At 37.5% G+C, this 25,355-nt stretch overlaps 1 protein-coding gene across 5 annotated transcripts in view; it reads left to right on the top strand.

Moving 5' to 3' along the window:
• The window catches only part of ENPP3 (ectonucleotide pyrophosphatase/phosphodiesterase 3), a 118,275-nt gene that overhangs the window by 63,490 nt on the left and 29,430 nt on the right, over window positions 1-25,355 (top strand). For all 5 annotated transcript variants that reach the window (XR_002521773.2, XM_009206081.4, XM_009206080.4 and 2 more), the window contains exons 17-24: window positions 3,897-3,963; window positions 5,490-5,577; window positions 7,693-7,871; window positions 9,521-9,572; window positions 11,555-11,709; window positions 19,072-19,207; window positions 22,827-22,904; window positions 23,497-23,629. Coding sequence is in view for 4 of the 5 variants with exons in the window: in XM_009206081.4 (XP_009204345.1) it covers window positions 3,897-3,963; window positions 5,490-5,577; window positions 7,693-7,871; window positions 9,521-9,572; window positions 11,555-11,709; window positions 19,072-19,207; window positions 22,827-22,904; window positions 23,497-23,629 (888 nt within the window). In the remaining variant the exon portion in view is untranslated. The remainder of the gene's footprint in view (window positions 1-3,896; window positions 3,964-5,489; window positions 5,578-7,692; window positions 7,872-9,520; window positions 9,573-11,554; window positions 11,710-19,071; window positions 19,208-22,826; window positions 22,905-23,496; window positions 23,630-25,355) is intronic.

Raw genomic sequence — 25,355 nt, 5'->3', positions numbered from 1 at the left:
ACAAGAGAGCAAGTGAAGAATCTAATCTGGGCCAGGCACAGTGGCTCATGCCTGTAATCCCAGCACTTTGGGAGGCTGAGATGAGCAGATCACAAGGTCAGGAGTTCGAGACTAGCCTGGCCAACATGGTGAAACCCCATCTCTACTAAAAAAATACAAAAATTAACCAGGCCTAGTGGTGTGTGCCTGTAATTCCAGCTATTTATCATATTCTGTCTGACGTTTGTTCTCATTAGAACATAGGTTTTTATTTCCAGCAGTGTTAAATAAGATTAGGAGTGTGTGTGGGGGGAGGGGTGTGTGTGTGTGTGCATGTGTGTGTGTCTGAGAGGGAAGATTTAGAAGTTCTGAAGGCAGGATGATCAATTCAGGAACTTGTTCAGGTCAGAGGATCCAGCTTAGAATGGTGGCAGTAGGCCGGGCATGGTGGCTCATGCCTGTAATCCCAGCACTTTGGGAGGCTGAGGTGGTTGGATCACCTCAGGTCAGGAGTTCAAGACCAGCCTGGCTAACATGGTGAAACCCCGTCTCTACTAAAAATATAGAAATTAGCCGGGTGTGGTGGCAGGCACTCGTAATTCCAGCTTCTTAGGAGGCTGAGGCAGGAGAATAGCTTGAATGGGGAAGGCGGATGTTGCAGTGAGCCAAGATCACACCATTGCACTCCAGGCTGGGTGACACAGTGATACTCCATCTCAAAAAAAAAAAAAAAAGAATGGTGGCAGTTACAGAGGAAAGAAAAGAACAAACAGGAGAGATACCGCACAGGAAGACAGGACTTGGCAACTGATCTGGCATCAGGAGAGAAGTCTTGCTCATTTCCCACCTGTGCCATCACCCAGCTGTGGTAGAGAACCCCAGCCTTGATTTCAACTGTGTTAATTAGACATGGGGAAGATAATGGAGAATTTGTTCCAAAATATTTCATATAGGACTTGGAAGTTGAGCTAACTTATGACAGATAAAATCAACTCATTCTCCAAGTGCCAGCTGTCATTGTTCCATATGTAACTTCCAGAGCTAAATTAATGATTAGACATGAACATGAGGAGGTAGAGGGCAAATTTCCAAAGTTTTTACTTGGAAATAAATAGAAATTAGAGCTTTTCAAACAATGTTTTAATCTTTTCCTTCTGAATGAAATTTTGCAATATTTACTATGGTTTTTAAATTGAGCTGGATTAGGAGATGGAAATATTTGTAAAAACTAGATTTTTCTGAAAATAGAAAAATAACCATAGTATGAGCATTAGAAAATTTACCAAAAATCTTAGTTCAAAAAACCTTTTTCTTTCTTTCATTAATGAACATTCTAGCTTTCCACACAGAATTTAAAACTTAATTACCTCCTACTAAATAATTTCAGTAATACTGGAAAACCAAATATCTATGCAGTAAGAATAAAAACATTTATTTATTAATAATTTAAAAAATAGAGGCCGGGCGTGGTGGCTCATGCCTGTAATCCCAGCACTTCGGGAGGCTGAGGGGGGCAGATCACTTGAGGTTGGGAGTTCGAGACCAGCCTGACCAACATGGAGAAACTCCATCTCTACTAAAAATACAAAATTAGCCAGGAATGGTGGCATATGCCTGTAGTCCCAGCTACTCGGGAAGCTGAGGCAGGAAAATTGCTTGAACCCAGGAGGCTGAGGTTGCGGTGAGCCAAGATCATGCCATTGCACTCCAGCCTGGGCAACAAGAGTGAAACTGCGTCTCAAAAACAAAAGAGAGATGGAGTCTTGCTATGTTGTCCAGGCTGGTCTCTAGCTCCTAGGCTCAAGCAATCCACCCACTTTGGATTCCTGAAGTGCTGGGATTACAGGTGTGAGCCACCATTCCCAGCTGAGAATAAAAACACTTTTTAAAACCTATTGTTCGGGCTGGGCATGGTGGCTCACACCTGTAATCCCAGCACTTTGGGAGGCCGAGGTAGGTGGAACACTTGAGGTTAGGAGTTCCAGACCAGCTGGCCAACATGGCAAAACCCTGTCTCTACTAAAAACACAAAAATATTAGTTGGGTGTGGTGGTACATGCCTGTAGTCCCAGCTACTCGGGAGGCTGAGGCAGGAGAATTGCTTGAACCCAGGAGGCAGAGGTTGCAGTGAGCCAAGATCACACCACTTTACTCCAGCCTGGGCGACAGAGCGAGACTTAGTCTCAAAAACAAACAAACAAACAAACAAACAAAAACAAACAAAGAAATAAAGCCTATTGTTGTCATAGTTTTATGCCAACAATTTTATTGAAATTAACTAAGATAAGGACATGAAGTGACATCCTTAGGGTATCAAACTTAATTTCCTTAGGAAGCAGGACTTGTCTTGCTTTCCCCATTCCAGGTACTTACCTGGTGTCTCTTTTCTTCGCTCTATTGGGTAGAGTTGAGTGAGTGTGGCCTGGTCAGAGTTGTGATTTATTTTTTAATTTGTGATTTATTTTTATTTTCTATTTAAACTGAATTAGAGTCAGTTATGAATTTTTTAAATGTTTTTATGTTTAATATATTTTTAAAAAACACTAAATTACTGTCCTGTCATTAGTCGAGTTTGTAAAAACAGAAACCCTGTGGTGTCTGTGTGTTTGTGTGTTTGTGTGTATGTGTGTGTGTGTGTGTGTGTGTGTGTTTGCCGTTGGGGTGAGAGGTTGGGGTGGGGAAGCAAATGAGAGAAACCTTTTAGGGCCAGCCTTTGGAAATAGGAGTCCTTTGTTCCCTTCAGAGACCAAATTTGACCCAGTATAACACTGTTGCTTTAAAAGATCTAGGATTATTTATTACTATTTTCCAAATATGAAAAACCGCTACTTATAAAATTTTTAATACTGCTCAATTCAAAACAGTATTAAAATGTAGGCAAAAGCGAATTAATTAAATTTGAAAAGTTATTCAAATAATAAAGCAACAGCCTATGGAAGAAAATCACAAAGGTAAACATTATATAATAATAGTCTCTGAATTTACGGAATATACTAGCTTCTTTTTACCAAGTACAGTTATGTGTTGTATAACAACATTTTGGTCAACAACGAACTGCTTATGTGATGGTGGTCCCATAATATTATAATACTATATTTCTACTATAACTTTTCTATGTTTACATGTACTTAGATATACAAATCCTTGCCATTGTGTTACAACTGCCTACGGTATTCAGTACAGTAACATGCTGTACAGGTTTGTAGCTAGGAGCAATAGGCTAGACCGCATAGCCCAGGTGTATAGAAGGCTGTACCATCCAGGCTTGTGTAAGTGTACTCTGTGATGTTTCCACAATGATGAACTTGTGTAAGAATGCATTTCTCAGAACATATTCCTGCCCTTAAGCAACACATGACTGGATTATAATTAATTTGCCCTGCCTATTCTTTATTCATGCTTTCATATTATTTTCCTAGACATCTTCACTGGAAAACAGAAATTGCTATTTTTCCCCAGTTGCAAAGATTTATTCCTAAAGCATTGAAATGCTAAAATAACATATTAACCAAACTGTTCTTCAGCATGTAGTCGTTGATGTGTAAAGGTACACATGAGCTTGAAGACAAATTCACTTTTTAAAAAATCTGTACCTTTATTACTAGCCTTTGGTCAGTATCTATCAGTCAGAGACTTTTGAATTCTATTTATAGATCCTGGAATTTTCCTTTCTTCTCTCATACCCTTCTGTTTGTTCCATTATGGTTATGAATTTGAGCATGAAAATAAATATATTTATTTGTTGTTGATATAAAAATTTACTTATTCTGTTGTTGATAGAAAAATATATTATTCTGTTGCTGATTAAAAATTTACTTATAAAAATTTTACAGAAACTATATAAAATTCATTAAAGCTTACAATATGATCTCATATCAATATATTGATCAGTATGTAATAATATTTTTTCTTTATAGGAGTAAATCAAATACAAATTGTGGAGGAGGCAACCATGGTTATAACAATGAGTTTAGGAGCATGGAGGTAACTTACGGTTTTTTTTTAACTTTTATTTTAAGTTCAGGGGTACATGTGCAGAATGAGCAGGTTTGTTACATAGGTAAACATCTGTCATGGGGGTTGGTCATACAGATTATTTCATTACTCAGGTGTTAAGCCTAGTTACTGCTTTTTTGAAACAGATATTTATTGCACACCTATTTTATCATAGGCAATGTCCAAGACTCTTGAATACATCTGTGAACAAAACAGATTAAGATCCTGCCCTCATGAAGCTTTTATTCTAAGAGGGGGATACAGACAGTAGGAATAATAAAATAATATATTATTTGTTATGTCAGATGATAAATACTGTGGGAAATAAAGAAAAAGTAAAGGAGAGTAAGGGAGAAATTGGGAGTATTTGGGGGTACCCTGGGGGCAGTGAGCAACTTTAAATAGGGTGGAAAGAGTAAGAGTCATTGAGTTGACATTGAGCAGAGACTTGAAAAAGGTAAAAGAATTTGCCTTTCAAATATTCAGGAGACAAGTGTCCCAGGCAGAAGAAACAGCCACTGAAAAGGGCCAAAATTGGGAGTGTGCCTGAGTCTATGAGTAGAAGGCAGCTGATAATCCCCCATAGGTAAAGCTTTGCATCCTGGTTATCTCATCTACTTCCATTTGTCACACACAAACACACACACACACACACACTCCTTTCCAAATAGAAAAAAAAAATGTGTTAGGCCTTTTATGAATATGTTTCTTTTTATTATAACATTGCCATGGTGAGTTATATCTTTATGTAAATATTTGAAAACAATCTCTGGAGAAAGAGCTTTACTATTAATTGGGGTACTATATAATAGTTAAATTAATTATTGCAAGAAAAATCTATGCCTCCAATTCTTTGATGATTATCTTAATATATGTATGTATATACACACAGACCTGTTACCAAAACATAATTGCTTATCTATGTTTGATATTTTTCTTCTAATTTTTTATAGTCTAAAATAATTTGATCTGTTATAAATAATACAATCAAGTTAACATTAATTAATTCAGTGTAAACCAAAATATTTAGGTCTTTTTATCCCAAAAGTGAAAGACAGAAGTATAAGTGGATCAGGAAGTTAGACTTCATCTAAAAAAAAAAAAGTTAACATTTTTGTATCATGTATTAACATATTTGATTAATGATATGAAACAGTATGAAAAGATAATATGATGTTATATGATTAAATTTCTACTAAATATTGTGCTCATATTGCAGAATTATGCTGATACTGCTTGTGTGCTATTGTTTGTATTCTCCTACTTTATTGGTATATGAGGTGCTATGGAGGTAGGTAGAGATAGAAGTAAATATAGCATTGACTATATTTGATTGGGATTGGTACAACATTACAGGTGGCAAAATATGAAAATCATTTTCAAAACTAAAAAAAAATCCCTACAGAGGCCTAATACAAATAGGAGAGTAGTTACAGAAGGAAAATTGTGTCTCTTCCTATATTTGGTTTTGAATTTAAATGACATCTAATAATAATATGACTATTACCACCTAGGCTATCTTTCTGGCACATGGACCCAGTTTTAAAGAGAAGACTGAGGTTGAACCATTTGAAAATATTGAAGTCTATAACCTAATGTGTGGTAAGTATATTTAAATAAGTTTGCCAACAAAATATGGATAGTTTTAAATATATGTAATTTGAAATTGGTAGCAAACTGAATCCCAGAGCCTGGATGCTCTGTAGTGAGAAGGCAGACAATAAAAAAGATGAGGAAGAATTATTCATTATTCAGACTTATTCAGCTGTAAGAGTGAATTCTTTTTGTTTTACTAGTAATGATAAACTTTATTTTTATTTTTGAGATGCAGTCTTGCTCTGTCACCCAGACTGGAGTGCAGTGATGTGATCCCGGCTCACTGCAACCTCTGCCTCCCAGGTTCAAATTATTCTCCTGTCTCAGCTTCCCAAGTAACTGGGATTACAGGCGTGAACTGCCAGGCCCGGCTACTTTTTTTGTAGAGATGGTATTTCACCATGTTGGCCAGACTGGTCTCGAACTCCTGACCTCAAGTGATCTGCCCACCTTGGCCTCCCAAAGTGCTAGGATTACAGGCATGAGTCACCAAGCCCAGCCAGTAATGATAAACTTTAGATCTCAGAACACCAACCTTTTCTGTTAGTTAGTTACTAGATGATAATTTAACTTAATAAAACTTAGGTAAATAATACTTCCAACTTTTCAAAGCAAGAGAAACATACCTAAAAACCCAAATATTTTCTTGTAATTACAGAGAGAAGCTCTCTGGCATAAAAACATGGGGAAAAAGTCCTAGCTGGATAGCCACTTGTTATCATACTCAATGTTAGAAAAACCTTAAAGCATTAGGATTTTAGGAAGCCTAACCTACCTTCTTACCTGCGTGCTTGCTGCAGGCCATTGTATTAACAAATCATTTATTTACCCAGCAAGGCAATGAGTAAGCTGCAATTTCACTGTTAGCTTTAGAAATTTGGACATAAACATGCTTACAACTGTCTCTCTTAATCTTGTCATTGCTTTGTGGTAATTGAATGTGACTTAGAGACCAAAAGGTATTCAGTTTTGCTTTTGTTTTTGTTTTTGTTTTTGTTTTGAGACGGAGTCTCACTCTGCCGCCCAGGCTGGAGTGCAGTGGCCGGATCTCAGCTCACTGCAAGCTCCGCCTCCCGGGTTCACGCCATTCTCCTGCCTCAGCCTCTGGAGTAGCTGGGACTACAGGCGCCCGCCACCTTGCCCGGCTATCAGTTTTTAAAATGGTGTGTTGTAGCCTTAAAAACTTACATTCTTGGCCACTGCACTCCCGCCTGGGCGACAGAGCGAGACTCCGTCTCAAAAAAAAAAAAAAAAAAAAAAAAAAACTTACATTCTTGATCCGCACGGCTAGGTTTATGGTCTGGACTCTTGTCCCTTTGCAGAACTGGCTAAAAGGAACTAGATAGGACTGCAGTTCCAGGAGCGATCTGTTAGTGGCAGGCAGTCGGCAGGAATTATTTAAAAGGCTATGTTGGTAAAATATTTATGTTTCATAGAAACACACAAACATGCAAATTATATGTTTCTATGAAACATACAATTGTATTTTGTATTATATATTTTCATAGAAAAAAATGAAAAAATCTCTCTGAATATTAAGCAAAATTCACTAGTTCCATTTTTTAAAAGTGTCTATCTTTAGAGAACTTTAATATAATTAAATGTACTATAAGGAAGATTATAAATTATTTAATTTATTTAAACTTGTTTTTATTAAGAATATAGCTTTTTATGCTAGAAAATCATGATATGCTTATGAAACAAAGTGGTGATTTAAGGAAGCTTTTCTTTGGAGAAACAGAAACCGTTCATGAAAGTTCCTCTGGTTCATCTGCAGCAACTGTTCCTATTCCTCATTTATTTCAAGAGATGGGGTTTCAGTGTCTCCTAAGCTGGCCTCAAACTCTTAGGCTCAAGCAAGCCCCTTGCCTCAGCCTCTTGAGTAGCCGGGACTACAGGTACACTGCTGAACTGGCTAGTTCTATTCTTTAGCAAGATTAGTGTTTGAAACCATGGAGAAGAAAGTCAGTAAACTGAATGGCATATGGAGTACATAGCTTCGTTACAGCAGAATTTATTAAAGGGAGTGAAAGAGTAGGTGTTTGTTTCTTTCCATCTCCCATAAAGGAGTTGTTGCTTTCCAGTATAAAGCAACTTTGAACTTGTTTTTTCAAAAAACAGATCTTCTACGCATTCAGCCAGCACCAAACAACGGAACCCGTGGTAGTTTAAACCATCTTCTGAAGGTGCCTTTTTATGAGCCATCTCATGCAGAGGAGGTGTCAAAGTTTTCTGTTTGTGGCTTTGCTAATCCATTGCCCACAGATAATCTTAGCTGTTTATGCCCTCATCTACAAAATGTAAGTAACAACTTCAGGCATCCATAAGAATGTAAAGGGGCAAGCTATTCTTAACCTGGGTAGCCGACAACTGGGGTAGCAACAACCAGGTTTGTGTTCTGCCTTGGATATTTACTTAGTAAATATATGTGGTTTCTCTGAACCTTATCTGGAAGCAAGAAGTGAGAATGCATATATTATAAGATTAAGTATGGAAATATGCTTTGTAAACTGGAAAGCACTATTTGGTAATTGTTAATGTCATTATAAACTAACTGTCCTTCACCATTCAATACAGTAATCTTCGAGCTCTCTCCAATTATCCTTATAAACCATTCTTCCTGTGGTTTATGAATCAGATGTTCATGCCTGATTATTTAGAGCAGAAAGAACTGGGAGGGTGTAGGGACTGTAGCCTGCTGTTTGACACACCCACTATGGTAGGTGCCACAGGGTATTCCTTTGGGTAGCAGGGAAGAATCTGGCTGACAGTTGACACTGGGAAGGTCTTTTTAGTGGATCAGGCCCTCGGATGAGTTCAGGAGCAGGACTTCAGATTCCAGGAGACTTTCAATAAGGTGAGGTTTCAGTGCTAGGAGAGGCCCAAGGGCAAGGAGTCATAACAGCAGCTCAAAATATAAGGACCAAGCCTACCTGTGAGAATCAGAGCACCTGGATGGGGTTGAGATTTCAGAGTGAAATTGGAGCCCAGTTATCAGGAGTCCATCAAGCTAAAATTAATGTCCAGGGTCATTTGATGGCAAGTTCCAAATGTGTTTGTAGAACTAAATAAAAACACCTGCTGCCTCAGGTAAGAATTTTTCCTTATAGTCAGAAGTAGGTGAAGACATCACAATCTCTATTCTTCAAAATAGCATTATACCACAGAAATAAATAAACAACCAAAGGGGCTTTACGGGACAAAAGTCTAGCAAACTTCTCAATGAAGATCAAATCCACAGCAAAGATCAGAGTAAGGGTGTGGGTTTCCTACCTACTGCTCCTGATAACCTCAATCAAACTGCCATTAAAAAATAATAATAACATTACTTAGTGGGTATGTTGTTTCTCATTTTAGAGATAAAGCATGCTCAGAGAAGTTAGATAAATTGTCTGAGGCCAGAGAAGCTTGTTCTATCTGACTGCAAACCCCAAGTCCTATGTGAAGAATGCCTCTTGCTATTCAGAGTGTAGCCCCAGGACCAGCATCTGCATCACTTGCAAATTGGTTAGAGATGCAGAATCTCAAGCCCTACCCTAGATTTCCTGAACCAGAATCCATATTTTAACAAAACCCTCAAGTGATTGTATGCATATTAAAGCTTAAGGAGCACTGGGATGTTGGCACCCAACTTAGTCATTGATACCAGCAGTGATCAGAATGCTTTGCCCCATCATCAATTATCTTTTTGCAAATTCTCTCTCTCTCTCTCTCTCTCACACACACACACACACACACACACACACACACACACACACACAAAATGCAGGGAGCAGTAATGTCTCTATATTTCTGAATAGTGGTAGAATCAGAATCTTAAGTTAGTCTAGCTTCTTTGGCAGTATAACACTAAATTGATTACTACAGAAATAATCTTGATTACCCTTTAAAACAGGTACTGTTACTTTGACTTATTTCCTTCCCTTTCCCATCCCTCGTTATCTTGCAGAGTATTCAGCTGGAACAAGTGAATCAAATGCTAAATCTCACCCAAGAAGAAAGTAAGTCAATAGAAAACATGTTAAGTATTTGATATTTAGACCTAACAAAACACAACGTGGCCCTTTTAGGACTCTCCAAAATAAGCTGATAGAGGTTCCTGAACATAAAGATTTGATTGCCAATATACAAAAGGTAAAAAAAAACAACAACAAAAAAACAAAAACAAAAAACCTCACAACAGATACAATGACAACAGTATAAGCATGGGGTAGTTCCAGCGGTTCCAGGAACAACAAAATGAATTCCTTGAAGCGGTTGTGACTCATCTGCAGTTCTCTTATTTCCTTTCCTTAGATGTAAGCAGACTGAGCTGCCTGGGTTTGAGTACTACCTCTGTGCTTCCTGGCTGTTTGATCTGGGGCAAATCACTTAGCCTTCCTGTGCCTCAGTCTTCTCATCTGTAATAACTGTACTCACCTCATGTAGTTGTAAAAATTTAGAAAGTTAATACATGGAAAGAGTTTACAATTGTGCCTGGCCTGTAGCAATATTATTATTACCTGTTATCTTTTAAGTATTCTTGTACTAAACTCACTCTGTTTCAGTTTCATCGCTTATAAAATAGGGATATCTACTTTATAGAGTTGCTATCAAGATTACATGAGTTAATATATTTTCCGTGGTCTACAGGTAAGAGCTCAGTAAATGTACTAGTTGTTTTGATAATCTTATAGTCTGCCAAGTGTTATTCCATGGCATGAATAGCCTGCAGGTTTTTTTTAATCCATCACTAATTGATGGATTTTTAAGAAGCATACAAGTAAAAGTAAATAAATAAAATAGAATGTTGTTTTAGTCCATTCCAGTTGCTATTAGGTTGGTGCAAAAGTAATTGTGTTTTTTTCTATTAAAAGCAATGACAAAACCCAGCAGGGCATGGTGGCTCATGCCTTTAATCCCAGCACTTTGGGAGGCTGAGGCAGACAGATCACTTGAGGTGAGGAGTTCGAGACCAGCCTGGCCAACATGGTGAAACCCCCATCGCTACTAAAAATACACACACACACACACACAAAATTAGCTGGGCATGATGGTGCACCCTTGTAATCCCAGTTACTCCGGAGGAGGCTGAGGTAGGAGAATCACTTGAACCCAGGAGATGGAGGTTGCAGTGAGCTGAGATCATGCCACTGCACTCCAGCTTGGGTGACAGAGCAAGACTTGGTCTCAAAAGTAATGGCAAAAACCGCAATTACTTTTGCTCCATCCTAATATAACAAGATACAATAGACTGGGTAGCTTATAAACAACAGAAATTTACCTCTCATAGTTCTAGAGGCTGGGAAGCCCAAGATCAAGTTGCCAGCAGATTTGATTTCTGATGACGGCCTGATTCTTCATAAATGGCCTTCTTCTCATTCTGAGCTCATATAGTGGAAGGAGTGAAGGTGTCCCTAGGGTCTCTTTGATGAAAGCTCTAATCCTGCTCATGGGGGTCTTACCTCATGACTTAATCACTTCTTAAAGGTGCCACTTCCTAATACCATCACCTTTGGGATTAGGATTTCAACGTATACGTTTTAGAAATACATAAACATTCTAAGACATAAGTTTATAAAATTCCAACATCTTCCCTATGACAATTACTAAAGTAGGTCATCTTTGTTACAAAGTATGTACTTTTGACTTTGAAGGTTTTACCTCTTCATGTACATCCTCTGAGCTGTAAAATATAAGGAATCACAGAGGGCAGGCTTCAGATCCTTGCTTAGGCTCTTGCTTGGCCAACTTACTTATCTAAGCCTTAGTTTTATAATCTGTAAAATTAAGTAGTAACACCACTATTATTATTATTAATAATAATTACACATAGGATTGTTGTAAGAATTGAAAGAGGTTAAATATGTAAAATATTTGTTAAGAGTACTTGTCATATAATAAGCCATAAGAGTGTGGTAGTTATTATATGGGTAGTTATTACATGCAAAGAAGCATTTGCTAATTTCATGAATCTTTTTATTTTATGTTATTTTAATTTTAGTAACAGCAACAGTGAAAGTAAATTTGCCATTTGGGAGGCCTAGGGTACTGCAGAAGAACGTGGACAACTGTCTCCTTTACCACAGGGAATATGTCAGTGGATTTGGAAAAGCTATGAGGATGCCCATGTGGAGTTCATACACAGTCCCTCAGTTGGTAAGTTCCTGAGTCCACTGATCCATGCAGGCAAGAAATATTTATAATCCTTTCATGTTCTAAGAACTGAATTTTGTTTTGCAGTAGAGATTCAGAGGGAGGGAACTCATTGGCCTATAGCTTGTAAGACAATGTGCAAGTATTACATAAAGGTTTTTATAGGTGCTACATGGGTGCAAAAGAGGAACACATTGTGTTTTGCCTGGAGAAAATGGAAAATGTTTACAGGCCAACTGGCCAATTGGTAAGGAAGGTAGAAAAGGACATTTTAAACAGAAGCAACAGAAGTACGGAGGAATACTATTCATTTAACATTCCCCATATACATCATGGGTGCACATAGAAGGTGATGATAACTAGATTATAAAGGGCTTTGTATTTATTTGATTATTTAACAAGTGCATTACTATTTGCTGTGTGTTATAGTAGGCACAAAGTGAATAAGGCATAGTTCTTCTCTGAAGGATCTGGAACTCTAGTAAGTCAGACTAGACTTACATGGACAAATGCATTATGTCAGAGATCTCCAGGCTAAGGTTGAGGCCCTCTTGTTTAAAGCCCCCACCCTCTTCACTGTCTGGCAAACTCTCTTGCACTAAGTAGTACCAGGACAGTTGGCTACCCTTCAGGAAGAAAAGTAGATCCCTACCTCACACCACACACAAAATTAAATTGCTGGTGAATTTGTAGACCTAAATAGGAATAGCAAGTCCATGTTCCCTTTGTGCATATCTTTATGATCTTGGGATAGAGAAGGCTTTCTTGGGAGACAAGAAGAACAACATTAAAAATGCAGAGGAAATTGATTAATTACACTACATAAACATTAATGTATGACAAAATAACAAAGTTGTAGATGGAACAATATATTTGCATTGCACATAAGAAACAAGTTATGAGTATCCAGAATAGTAATTTGATTCAGAATAGCTAATAAATTTTCACCAATCAACAACAGAATGACAAGCATCTTAGTTACTACGTGAACAAAGGATAGGAACCAAGCAATTGAATCTCAATGGCAATAAGGAAAATGTAAATTAAAACAAAACTTAGGGCCAGGTGCAGTGGCTTATGCCTGTAATCCTAGCACTTTGGGAGGCCGAGGCAGGCAGATCACCTGAGGTCAGGAGTTTGAGACTAGCCTGACCAACATGGTGAAACCCCATCTCTACTAAAAACACAAAATTAGGCACGCAGGGTGGCATATGCCTGTAATCCCAGCTACTTGGGAGGCTGAGGCAGGAGAATCGTTTGAACCCGGGAGGTGGAGGTTGCAGTGAGCCGAGATTGCGCCATTACACTCCATCCTGGCAACAAGTGAAACTGCGTCTCAAAAAAAAAAAAAAAAAGTAACAAAACTTAAAGTATGCCAAAAGTCAGTCCAAACACTCCTCTGGGGCAGGGATGATTTTATTTAATATATCCTCAGCACAACAGAATTGCCCAGTAAGTGCTTATTGAATGAAATGCATTGAATGAATTAACCACAACCATTATTTTTAGACTTTTAATGACAAAGCTATACCACCAACCACACGGGTAAATAATCAGGGAGCTGTTTTTGTAGAGAAAATCTTAGTATTTTAGATCCAGAGACTGATGACAAACTTATAACTATTACTGTTTTTGCTAAGAGTACCACCTCTTTTATGGAAAGGAAATATTGATTCCATAGGTTTACCTACTCTTCCTGTTCCAATTCAAAATTTTTGGAGAAAAATGAGTGTATTTTCCTACTACTAATTAAAACTTTGTATATTCTGAAAGTCAGTTCTGTTGCTGTCAATGGTTCAATTGTGGTCACTAGTAACAGTACTAATGTTTGTTTGCCAATGTGGGAAAATATTTTACCAACAGTTACCTGAGTTCATATGTATGGTTGGTGGCAACATTACTTTCTTAATATGCACAATGTTCAATTCGTGATTTTCTTCAACATACAACATTCCTTAAAATAACTTCTATTTTGTTACTGTTTTCGAGAGGAGTGGCACACTCAGGGTCAGTCCTATTATTTAATTTTCTATTTTGAAAATTCCAAGTATGAGGGATTGTGTGGCATTAAAGGGAATGTTTATGTTTTTAATACTTTTCCCTGCTGTCTTGCATTCTTGAATTTTTATGAGCTTCGGCGGAAACCAAAGGCGGAGAGATTCTAAGTGGGCTCAGGCTAGGAGTTTAGTACAATTCTTCTTTGTTATTGTTTTAAAACTAGCTTCTTTGTTACCAAAAGTTCCTGTCCTTTCACTGATCCCACAGAAGTACTTGTGTATTTCTCCCTCCATGTGACAGGATGGAATTCTAGCAATTTTCTGCTTTCTAATTCAGAAATTACTCTGTTAGTGTGTTGTGGTTCAAGAAAATTACATACAAGGATGTTTTGGGATTCACATAAAAATGTTGTAAATCAGCTCTGTGTTTCAAAAAATCAGACTTTAAATAAGCACTTTTCAGAACATGGACCCAATTGGCTTGAGCCTTTAAGACTTGTGGAGCTTTTGTTTTTCTGTGGTTTTGGTGGGTTTTGTAATTTTTGTTGTTATCTCAGAAGAGTTCTGGGGAAGTAGTTGTGATTTGAAATCATGGTCCTAGAACAGCTGATTCAAAACCATTAAGGTTAGTCAGGATGTACATAGATTTTGCTTCTGGGCCTGTTCAGAAGGAAGATATGAACTAGTGTTTCTGTTGCTAGGTGAAAAACTGAAAATAAGAGCAAGAATTGTGATTATTGTTTAAAATAGGTATTTCAGAATTTAATATGAAATCAAATTTTTCAGAGTAGAAATCTAGTGTACTTTGAAAAATGCCTCTCTCTCCCCCTATGTATCTATGTATCTCTCTTTCTCTCTATTTACCTACCTATAGTTATATGTCTGTCAATCTACACACATAACTCCCATATCTTTCCATGTTAAAAAGCCTTTTTTTCTTGTTTCTAAAGATTATTTTGTGAGTCTTTAAAACAGGGGCATTATTGTGTGTTGCAAACATTTTTGAACTATGAAAAAATTATTTTTCCCTGTAGAAAATGAATCATACAACCAAATAATTTAAAACATACATAGTCATTATCCTTACCGTAAGGCAAAATTGTAACTATTTAATCTTCAAACAAGTAGGTTTTAGCTTGTACATTCAGCCTACAGGTAAGAAGCATCTGTAACTTCAATAGAAATAATTTTATACTCTATTCAAGTTCTACTTTGTTTCAATGCCAGACTAAAAGTACAAGCAGCTCACGTTCCTGTCTATACTCATCCTTTACTTCTCCAGAAATATTTTGAGAGCTAAGAAGTTAATATTTTATCTGAGTGTCTGAATTCTATTTATTGCTTTCCTGACTTTCTATCCTGTTGCTTCAAAAATTCCAGGGAACTCTGACAGGAGGGCAGGATTGAAGCTATTTATATGTGTTGGGGGGTGGTGGTGGTGGTTCACTAAAGCCTTCTTTATTATAGAAAGGACCTTCCTGTACCTCCCCTCCATCCTTCTAGAGGGCTGCTTATTGCAAAATCTTGCCTGGATAAAGGAGGCCACATCCACATTCCTAATATTGATGCACTTTTATTTGAGGGTTCAAGTTTGGTATGTAAGAAATAAATCTCAAGATTTTCGGTTAGCAGAAAATGTGACTTTTGTTTTTAGTACTTTCTGGCTGAAGCTATCCCAGTTCATTTCCCCCAGCCCAAAGTCTAAGCTACTTTGAGAACATGATAAATATTTTGACCAACTAAGTTGTTTAAGCACAACTTTTACAGCCACAGCCTCATTAAAAATTACAATAGACTTTCTTTGTTAACATTTTTATAATTTTAACTGTTAAATTTAAGCATCTCAATTTCCTTACATTATGGAAAATCCATATAGGGCTACATTTATATACTGTATATTTCTTCAAATAAAACTTACTAATGTGAAATGTTTGAGTACAATGATAAAGATGTGTGTTAGGAAATATCAAACTCGCAATATACCAGGGGTCTATGGGACCAACTTGGTCAGCAGTCACTATTCCTTATTCTCCAATTTTACAACATACTTATGTGGCCCTTATATCAAGTGGAGAAACTTGGTCACTTAGAACTATATACTATGATATGTTTTTGAAAGAATATAAACAAATGCTTTTAGCTTTCCAGCTCTGCCACCTGAAGGAGAGTGAAATAAATGGTGAGAACTCATCCAACTCATTTAGCACAAAGGTCTTCGTTTTTCTTGGTGTACTTCTTGTTTTGGTGGACTATATCACTCAGGAGCTTCTGAGAAAGAAAAAGGTGAAGAGATATTCTTGAGAGTTTGTGGGTCTCAACATGTTTTTACTCTGCCTATATACTTAGTGTTTTAGCTGGTTTCAGAATTTTAGAAATAATTTTTCTTCAAAATTAGTAAGACAGGCCAAGTGCAGTGGCCCACACCTATAATCCCAGCACTTTGGGACTCTGAGGCAAACGGACCACCTGAGGTCAGGAGTTTGAGACCAGCCTGGTCAACATGGCAAAACCCTGTTTCTACTAAAAATACAAAAATTAGCCAGGCATGGTGGCGCGTGCCTGTAATCCCAGCTACTTGGGAAGCTAAGGCAGGAGAATCAGTTGAACCCGGGAGGCAGAGGTAGTAGTGAGCCAAGATTGTGCCATTGCACTCCAGCCTGGGCTACAGAGTGAGATTCCATCTCAAAAAAAAAAAAAAAAAATAGACTTCCTGGTCTGATTCTCTAATGTGTTTGAATTTTTCCTATTTTTCCCATCTCTTTGTCTTTAATTCCACCTTTTGAGTCACATCTGCAACTTCATCCTCTAGATCTTATTGAGTGTTTTCTTTTGCCTGTCGTATTTTGAAATCCCAAGAGCTCTTTCTGTTACCTTTTCCCTTTTTAAAAATTGCCTCTGTTCCTTCTTTGTGGATGCCATATATACTCTCAGCTCTCTGAGAAAAGAGTTTTCTTCTGGCTTCCACATTGTCTCTTTTTCTTCTCCCTTATTCCCCAGTGTCTAGTGGTCCTTGGCTGTCATCTTCTATTTTAAGAATTAGGCACTAAACTTTATGGCTGGGTCTTTCCAGTCTATAAGCTTCAGTATAGGTTGATCAGGAAGAGAATCAGCCATTTTGTTGAGGACTCCAAATTGACAGTATCTAGTTTCCTTTCAGGCTGGTTGTTTTCCAAAGAGAGGATACTTCTAATCTGACTCAGCATATAAAGTTTTCAGGCTAAATGGGCAATGAGATTGGGGAATCTTATTATTCAGCATATAGTTTTATTTAATCTAATTGTTTTCAGTATGGTGCACCTGCTCTTGGCTGTGCCTTGTGTCTTTTAGTCTGATCATCCCTCTGGTTTAAACTCTCCAGAGAGTAAACATACTGTCTAGTCCTTTTTGCAGACTTTCAATCTATCCTTTATTTCCAGCCTTATGCAAACTCCTGTCTTTAGGACTCCAAGTTCTACCCTTCTGGGGTTCTACAGTAGGACGTTCTTGGTGCTTTCCCCAAACATAAGCTCTTGGTAGTCAGTGTTTACTGGTCTACTAAATTAGATTATTATTTATCTGATTTCCAGCTTCTGAATATTCCCTGTCATCTCTTACGTGTTTTCATTATTACTGTCCTCTTAATGGAATTTTAGAAGGGAGCAAGGTAACTGTATGTGTTCAATCAAGTTGAGAAGTTTTCTCAACTTCTGTATCTTTTCTAGCTAGAGCTTTGTATTATGTTAGGGAGTATAGTCTCTGCCTTGCTTTTTCTGGACTTTTCTCATCTTCAGCTCCCACCTGTTCTATACCTCAGCATGGTGCTCTCCTGGCTACAAAGACAGCACACAGTGTATGTTGCCTCTTCCTTTGTGAATTGAACTTAGAGGTTTTAGACAATGTAGCTAATTTTGCTTTCAGCACAGTGCAGTGAATAAAGGAAGGTCATCCTAATTTAACTTAACCTTCATTTTTTTTTATAAATTATTTCAAGTTTTATTAAGAAAGATAACCATTATAGGCAGTAGAGAGCATACAAATCAAAATGTCTGAGAAAAATAAACAAATAGTAAAATGTTCACTTACCCATGATTATATGCTAATCAAAATATGATGACCACATAATATAGTATTACCTTAAATACTTAAGTTAGGCAGCACATTTATAGGATGTCCCCTTGGTAAATAAATCATTGTACTAGTCTTTAAATAGGGTTACAAAGAAATTATTACTGTTTTTTAAGACAGAGTCTTGCTCTGTTGCCTGGGCTGGAGTGCAGTGGCACGATCTCAGCTGACTGCAACCTCTACCTCCCAGGTTGAAGCAATTATCATGCCTCAGCCTCCCCAGTAGCTGGGATTACAGGCACCCACCACCGCATTCCGGCTGAGTTTTGTATATTTAGTAGAGACGGGGTTCCACTACGTTGAACCTTGAACTCTTGACCTCAAGTGATCCGCCCACCTCAACCTCCTAAAGTGCTGGGATTACTGGCATGAGCCACCAAGCCTGGCCTAAGACATTATTATTATTATTATTATTATTATTATTAATTTCAGATGGAGTCTCGCTTCGTCACCCAGACTAGAGTGCAATGGCGCAGTCTCACCTCACCTCCACCTGCCGGGTTCAAGCGATTCTCCTGACTCAGTCTCCAGAGTAGCTGGGATTATAGGCGCCCGCCACCATACCTGGCTAATTGTTGTATTTTTAGTAGAGACGGATTTTCACCATGTTGGCTAGGCTGGTCTTGAACTGCTGACCTCGTGATCCGCCTGCCTTGGTCTCTCAAAGTGCTGGGATTACAGGCATGAGCCACTGCACCCGGCCGGGCGTAAAAAATTATTTTTAAAATTCTTATATTTCATGAGGAATGAAGCATGGCTGTAAGTTTATTTATATTAAAAACTAATTTGTTTAGACAACTACACCTTCTTTGAATTAATCTTAGGTTGATAAAAAGTTCTTGAACAGCTGAAGAATAATATATTAATACTTAGTTTATATCTGTATTTTAAAAGTAAATACATTTTACTTTCAATTTTTATTTACAAGTACAATATATATCACCACAAAAAAATTAGATCTTGAAAAGGATTTTAGTTTTTAGGAATAGTTCCCATTATTCCTCTCCTCTCAATTCGGGTTTCATTGTGCAAATATTTTTTTCCAAGGTGTATTTGATTTGCCCTCCTGATGTCCTTAACCAGCAGGGAACCACAGAAGAAAACACTGCTGAAGACATCCATTCCCATTGCTTGCCTAGACCTGATTCACTAAGAAAATAGGAAAAGCTTAAATGAAAAACATTCTAGGGAAGTGACAAACCATATAAGGCAATGGGTGAGCCGCGATTGTGGGCGTAATTTTTTTCTCTCTCTCTTTCAACAGGGAGACACATCGCCTCTTCCTCCCACTGTCCCAGACTGTCTGCGGGCTGATGTCAGGGTTCCTCCTTCTGAGAGCCAAAAATGTTCTTTCTATTTAGCAGACGAGAATATCACCCACGGCTTCCTCTATCCTCCTGGTTAGTAGAACTCTTTTTTAGAGCAGTCGCTTAGAAAGCTCTCATCAGCTGGATGTGGGCATATGCCTTAAACATATACTCCCCACCAAAACTACCTGCTTGGGCTAAGCTAGCTGCCTGAGACACTTCCAGTGGTTGTGGCTGGCCAGAGCAGCACAGCGGCTGTAATAAAGACTAAGACATTTTGCAGTGGGACCCACACAGCAGCTCTCATCTGGCCCAGATGTTTAGAGAGCTCGGCAGGTTTAAGTTTAATTTTAAAACTGAAGATTCTTTGCAGAAGGACACAAACATTAAAAAACCCATTTCTTCTGGTTCCTGCCCAAGCTAAGGTCTGCCTGGAGAATACAGCTGTGCCCGTGAAAAGAAATCAGGCTGGGTGTTCGCTTTGGCAGAACATATACTAAAATTGGAATGATACAGAGAAGATCACCTAATAAAATAAAATAAAATAAAATAAGAAATCAGGCTGGAATTTTGGCCTGTTGCTCATGCTGTAGGGCTAACAGTTTTAAACTGCAGGTGAAGCAGCCAAATGAAATTTAAGGTTTTTTTGTTGTTGTTTTCAGAAAGGATCTCTTTTGGGAACCTGCCAGAGCTAGTGTGATTTTCCTAAAACTCAAGCCACTTCCCTGTGCAACAGGAAATGTCATTTTTATTAACTTGCCTATGAGATTTTCAACAATTTCACCTTCTTAGAGATTTGTAATTTAAAGATTGTGAAATTTATAATGGGCAAAAAGGCTTAATGAAAGCAAGTAGTGTTATCAATTTAAAATTCCTAACAGAGTTAGGATAAATAAACTGATATGTTTTATGTATCTAGGTACAATCAGGGGTAACAAATTTATGTAAGCCCTGTGATAAACATTAAAAATTTGCAACAGGCCAGGTGCGGTGGCTCATACCTGTAATCCCAGCACTTTCGGAGGCCAAAGTGGGTGGATCATCTTAGATCAGGAGTTCGAGATCAGCCTGGCCAACATAAGTGAAACCCTGTCCCATCTCTACTAAAAATAGAAAAATTAGCTGGGTTTGCTGGTATGTACCTGTAGTACCAGCTATTCAGGAGGCTGAGGCATGAGAATGGCTTGAACCTGGTAGGCGGAGGCTGCAGTGGGCCGAGATTGAGCCACTGACTCCAGCCTGGGTGACAGAGTGAGATTCTGTCTCAAAAAAAAAAAAAAGTTGCAACATTTTATTAATAAAATATTTGAAATTGGTGTATAAAATTGTGTCTGTTAGGCCATAAGATATTAGTTAATACATAAATGTTTGCCTGACAAGGAATAAAATTAATAATTAAACAACTTGTCTCAAAAAATTAAGGATACGGCCAGACATGGTGGCTCATGCTCGTAATCCCAGCACTTTGGAAGGTCGAGGCAGGAGGATCACTGGCTCAGGAGTTTGAGACCAGCCTGGGCAACATAGTAAGACCTTGTCAGTTAAAAAAAAAAAATAGTAATAGTAAGGATAAAATGAAACTCTCTTCTAACTCTCCAGCATAAATTCCAATTATTTATTAAAAATAGAAGTTCTATTACTAGCAGGTTCTTATTTTCCTCTAAAACAGAGGTAATGTTATGTTGATTGCCTTTCCAACTTTCAGGGCTTAGTTAAAAAGGTAGAAGAGGCTTTTTGTGGAGTCGGAGAACTATAAACACCATGTGAAATCTTAAGAAAAAAGAGCTACTTGTTTCTTCGTGTCTTTTGGTGTCTACTCATTGGCCTCTCATTGAAGAATTAGTTACCCAGGCAGGATGGTGCATGCCTGTAATCCCACCTACTCGGGAGGCTGAGGCAGGAGGATCACTTGAGTGCAGGAGCTCGAGATCAGCCTGGGTAAAATGGCAAGACTCTGCCTCAATAGTAATTAAAAAAAAAGAATTAGTTAAGATATCCAAGTATAGTTTACTATAGTATAAAAAGTATTATAATAGAAACTTAATATAAGTGGAATTGTGCACTATTTGTGTTTCTGTGACTGCCTTATTTCACTCAATGTCCTCAAGTTTCATTTATGTTCTTATATATTACAGAATCTAAAATAGTCAAATTCATAGAGTCAGAGAGTGAAATGGTGGTTGCGGGGGCTGGGGGAGGGAGAAATGGGGAGTTCCTAATTAATGGGCATAAAGTTTCAGTTAAGCAAGATAAATAAACTCTGGGGATCTTCTGTACAGTATTGTATCTAGAGTCAACAGTACTTAAAAAATTGTTAACAGAGTAGATCTCATGTTAAGTATTCTTACCAAAATGAAATTAAATGAAAAAGGATTTGAATAAACATTTATAGGTTTGCAGCTTTTAATCCTCACAATAATTCTATGAGTCAGATGCCATGAGACGAAGTACAGAGGGATGCAGCACTTTGCCCGAGGGGTGCAGTTGTGAGCAGCAGAGCTAGGGTTCCCACCTGGGCGGTCTGCTTCCAGAGCACACTCGCTGTGAACACTCACTGTGCTGGACAGCACAGCCATAAATCCTGAGAGCCCATGATTTGTGGTGTTCCCTTCAGCAGTCTCTGTATTGGTCAGTTCTCATACTAATAAAGGCATACCCAAGACTGGATAATTTATAAAGAAAAGGGGTTTAATGGACTCACAGTTCCACATGGCTGGTGATGCCTCACAATCATTAGGGAAGGCGAAGGAAGAGCAAAGAGACATCTTACATGGCGGCAGGCAAGAAACAGTGTGTGCAGGGGAACTCCTCTTTATAAAACCATCAGATCTCGTGAGATTATTCACTATCACGAGAACAGCATGGGAAAGACCCGCCCTCTTGATTCAATTACCTCGCACCGGGTCCCTCCCACAACACGTGGGAATTACAGGAGCTACAATTTAAGATGAGACTGAGATGGACACAGCCAAACCATATCAGTCTCTATCAAGTAAAAACTCATTTTCTTCAGAAAATTTTATTTTGGAAAACAGCTATCTATAATAACATTATTTTGTGCACATCCAATAGCTACGCATATATATCTGGCATTCTGTTTGTTTCCTAGGACTGCTGGAAAAATTACCAAAAAAGATTGAGTGAAAACAAAAATGTATTATCTCACAGTTCTGGAGATCAGAAGGCTAAAGTCAAGGTGTTGACAGCCATGCTCTTTTTGAAGGCTCTAGGGGAAAATCCTTCCTTGTCTCTCCCAGCTTCTGGTAGCTCCAGGCATTCCTTGGCATGTACTGGTATCACTCAAACCTCTGCCTCCATCTTAACAAGACTTTCTCCCCTGTGTTTCTCCTCTTCCCAAATCTCCTTCTCCTTATTAAGACACTAGTCACTGGATTTGCAGTCCACCCCTAAATCCAGGATCGTCTCATCTAGAGACTCCTAGCTACATCCGCAAAGACCTATTTCCAAATAAGTTTATATTCACAGGGATGAAAGGAATGGTTAGGACTTGGATGAAGCTTTTTTGGATCACACTTCAACCCACTACAGACATAAAACTGCCTGCATTATTAATGACTTCTGTTAGAAAGTACTATTTCTGTGCTTTGACTGTTAATAAATTTATATTAATAAGTAATAGTAATAGCCCTATTGTGCAGTATGTCATATTTTCTCTTATAGCTAGATCTAATAAGATCCATTTGTTTTGCAGCCATCAATAGAACTTCTGATAGCCAATATGATGCTTTAATTATGAGCAATTTGGTACCTATGTATGAAGAATTCAGAAGTAAGTATGTATTTAGAGTATTAATTTTAAAATAGTTAAGTGACTCCCTGAACTTCCAAACTAAACACATTTTTTTAATTGCAATTTGTTCCTGATATTAAGGTCATTTTGTTCTAATGGTTTAAATATAGGTACAGGAAGGATCCCTCACATAGATTCTTTTCAACTTTGACTTTGAGTGACTTGTTGCTAGAATTCTGATAATTTGTTTTTAACCCTTAATTTCATTACTGCCACTCACTAAAAGTAAATGAAAGGTAAATGTTCATCCCCAGAGTAATAATTAATCAGGCAACATATGTGTTCTGATTATTTTTAACACTCGCTGTCCCATAAGCAACTCAGCCCTAGGGAGAAATTTGGAGGCATATTTAACTGTAATTTCAAGACTATAACTACAACAACAAAAAGCTGTCATCAATGTAGCTGTTTATTTTTGCTTGTGAAGCCTGTTCTGGAGAATTACCCAATCACCACTGACAATGATTAAAGCAGAATTTCATGCTATTTAAATGTACTTGTCTATAATAGAAAATATTGTCACGTTCGACTGAAGTAGACATTTTAAACACTTTATTATTATTTTTTTTAGAAATGTGGGACTACTTCCACAGTGTTCTTCTTATAAAACACGCCACAGAAAGAAATGGAGTAAATGTGGTTAGTGGACCAATATTTGATTATAATTATGATGGCCATTTTGATGCTCCAGAGGAAATTACCAAGTAAGTGTTTGACTTTTTGATTTATCAATAGGTCTCATGAGGGGAAATTCCAATATTTTAAGTAAAGTTTAATACTTTAAATATCACATAATACATTCATAGACAAATGTTATTGTTGACTATTTTCAATCTAAATATTTTCCTAAATATTTAGGAAAAACTTATATTGCAAAAAATTTAAACTAATGGGCAAAGAAAACACTTCCTGGAAAAGTTTAGCAAAAATTTCATTTGGAAAATTGCTAAATTAATGGGCAAAGATAACGTGACATTTTGTAAAGGCTAAGGAGGTAGAGAAAACTTGATGTACTATCAGTGAATATAAAAACAATCCAACAATACATGATAAAAAAGTCAAGTAAAGACTAAGGTAAATTTTACAAGAATAGTGAAAAGTCATGTAAAGACTAAGGTAAATTTTACAAGAATAGTGAACAATTCATAAAAGTATTTCCCAGGAGACAATGTAGGTAAATTTCATGATGCAGAGAACTAGTCCTAACTAAACTTTACATTGTAGTACTAAGCCTGGTCATAACAGGTTGCTAAGAATTAGTTTTGAATGCAGAGCACAGTAATAGAGTTTTAGAGAAGTTTCATCTACCATTTCTCTTTATTTTCAAAACATATGAAGGACCAAACTAAACAACTATACTAAGCCTAGATTATGTAAAGCAATGATTTCTACCTGTACCTTCTGATAAAGTAACATTTATGACTACTAAGTGTGTGGCCTTTTTCTATTTTTTTCACCATGTCTTTATTTCAGTGTTGAATGAATACTGAATCAATATTTCAATATTGGCTCTTTCTTTCACAATTTCTTAATTCTAATAATTCTAACTTTGACAGCATTTTACTATATGCTAGGTACTTTTTAAAGAACTCACATATACATCAGTTAAACCGCAAAGATACCCTAGTTAGGTTCCATTAGCCCCCAGTTAGAGTTAAAGAAACTGAGGTTAAACAACTTATCTAAATTCTGCAACTAATAAGTGGTAAAGCCAGAACATGAACCTGGACGGCCTGGCTCTGAGTCCATGTTCTAAATCACGGTAATACATTTCTATTTATACCAGCTTGCGTTCCTTTGGTGGAGTCAGATTTTGCACTTAAAACTTTTGAAAACACTTTGATGTTCATTATCTGAAACCAAAGTACTGTCATATCAGTTGTATGGATTTATCCCCATGTCTACACTGTGAAGTTGATAGCACAGAATCACATCCTTGGAAAGCTGAGGAAACTCAGTAAATGATAGAATTAGAGGATGAGTGAAAGTCCAAACATTTTGTGGAAGTGCACGGCTGGAGGTGGAATCTGGGCTCCTTCATTCTCAGCTTCTGCTGTATTAGTAAACGCTACTGTGAAGTATGAAGTCAACAAAACGAGGAAATGCAGGAGGCAGAATATCATGCTCTGCTGCTTTTTTTTCTGTTGTTTTTTTTTTTTTTGTAGTCTAATATTTTTTCATGTTAGAATGACCAAGCTTGGACTTCTGCTGTAATCTCTATTCTGGCTGATGGGAGTAAAAAATATGTAAGACTTTGTAGTTTTTATTTATTACTTTCTTTTACTATATTTTTACTTTGGCATTTCTTTAAAACTATATGAAGACATTTATTGACCTGGTGCAGTGTCTCATGCCTGTCATGCCAACACACTGAGAGGCTGAGGTGGGAGGATCATTTGAGCCCAGGAGTTTAAGACCAGCTTGGGCAAC

Source organism: Papio anubis, chromosome 6, assembly GCF_008728515.1.
Source record: "Papio anubis isolate 15944 chromosome 6, Panubis1.0, whole genome shotgun sequence".
NCBI lineage: Eukaryota > Metazoa > Chordata > Mammalia > Primates > Cercopithecidae > Papio > Papio anubis.
This window is presented reverse-complemented; position numbering and strand designations above follow the sequence as displayed.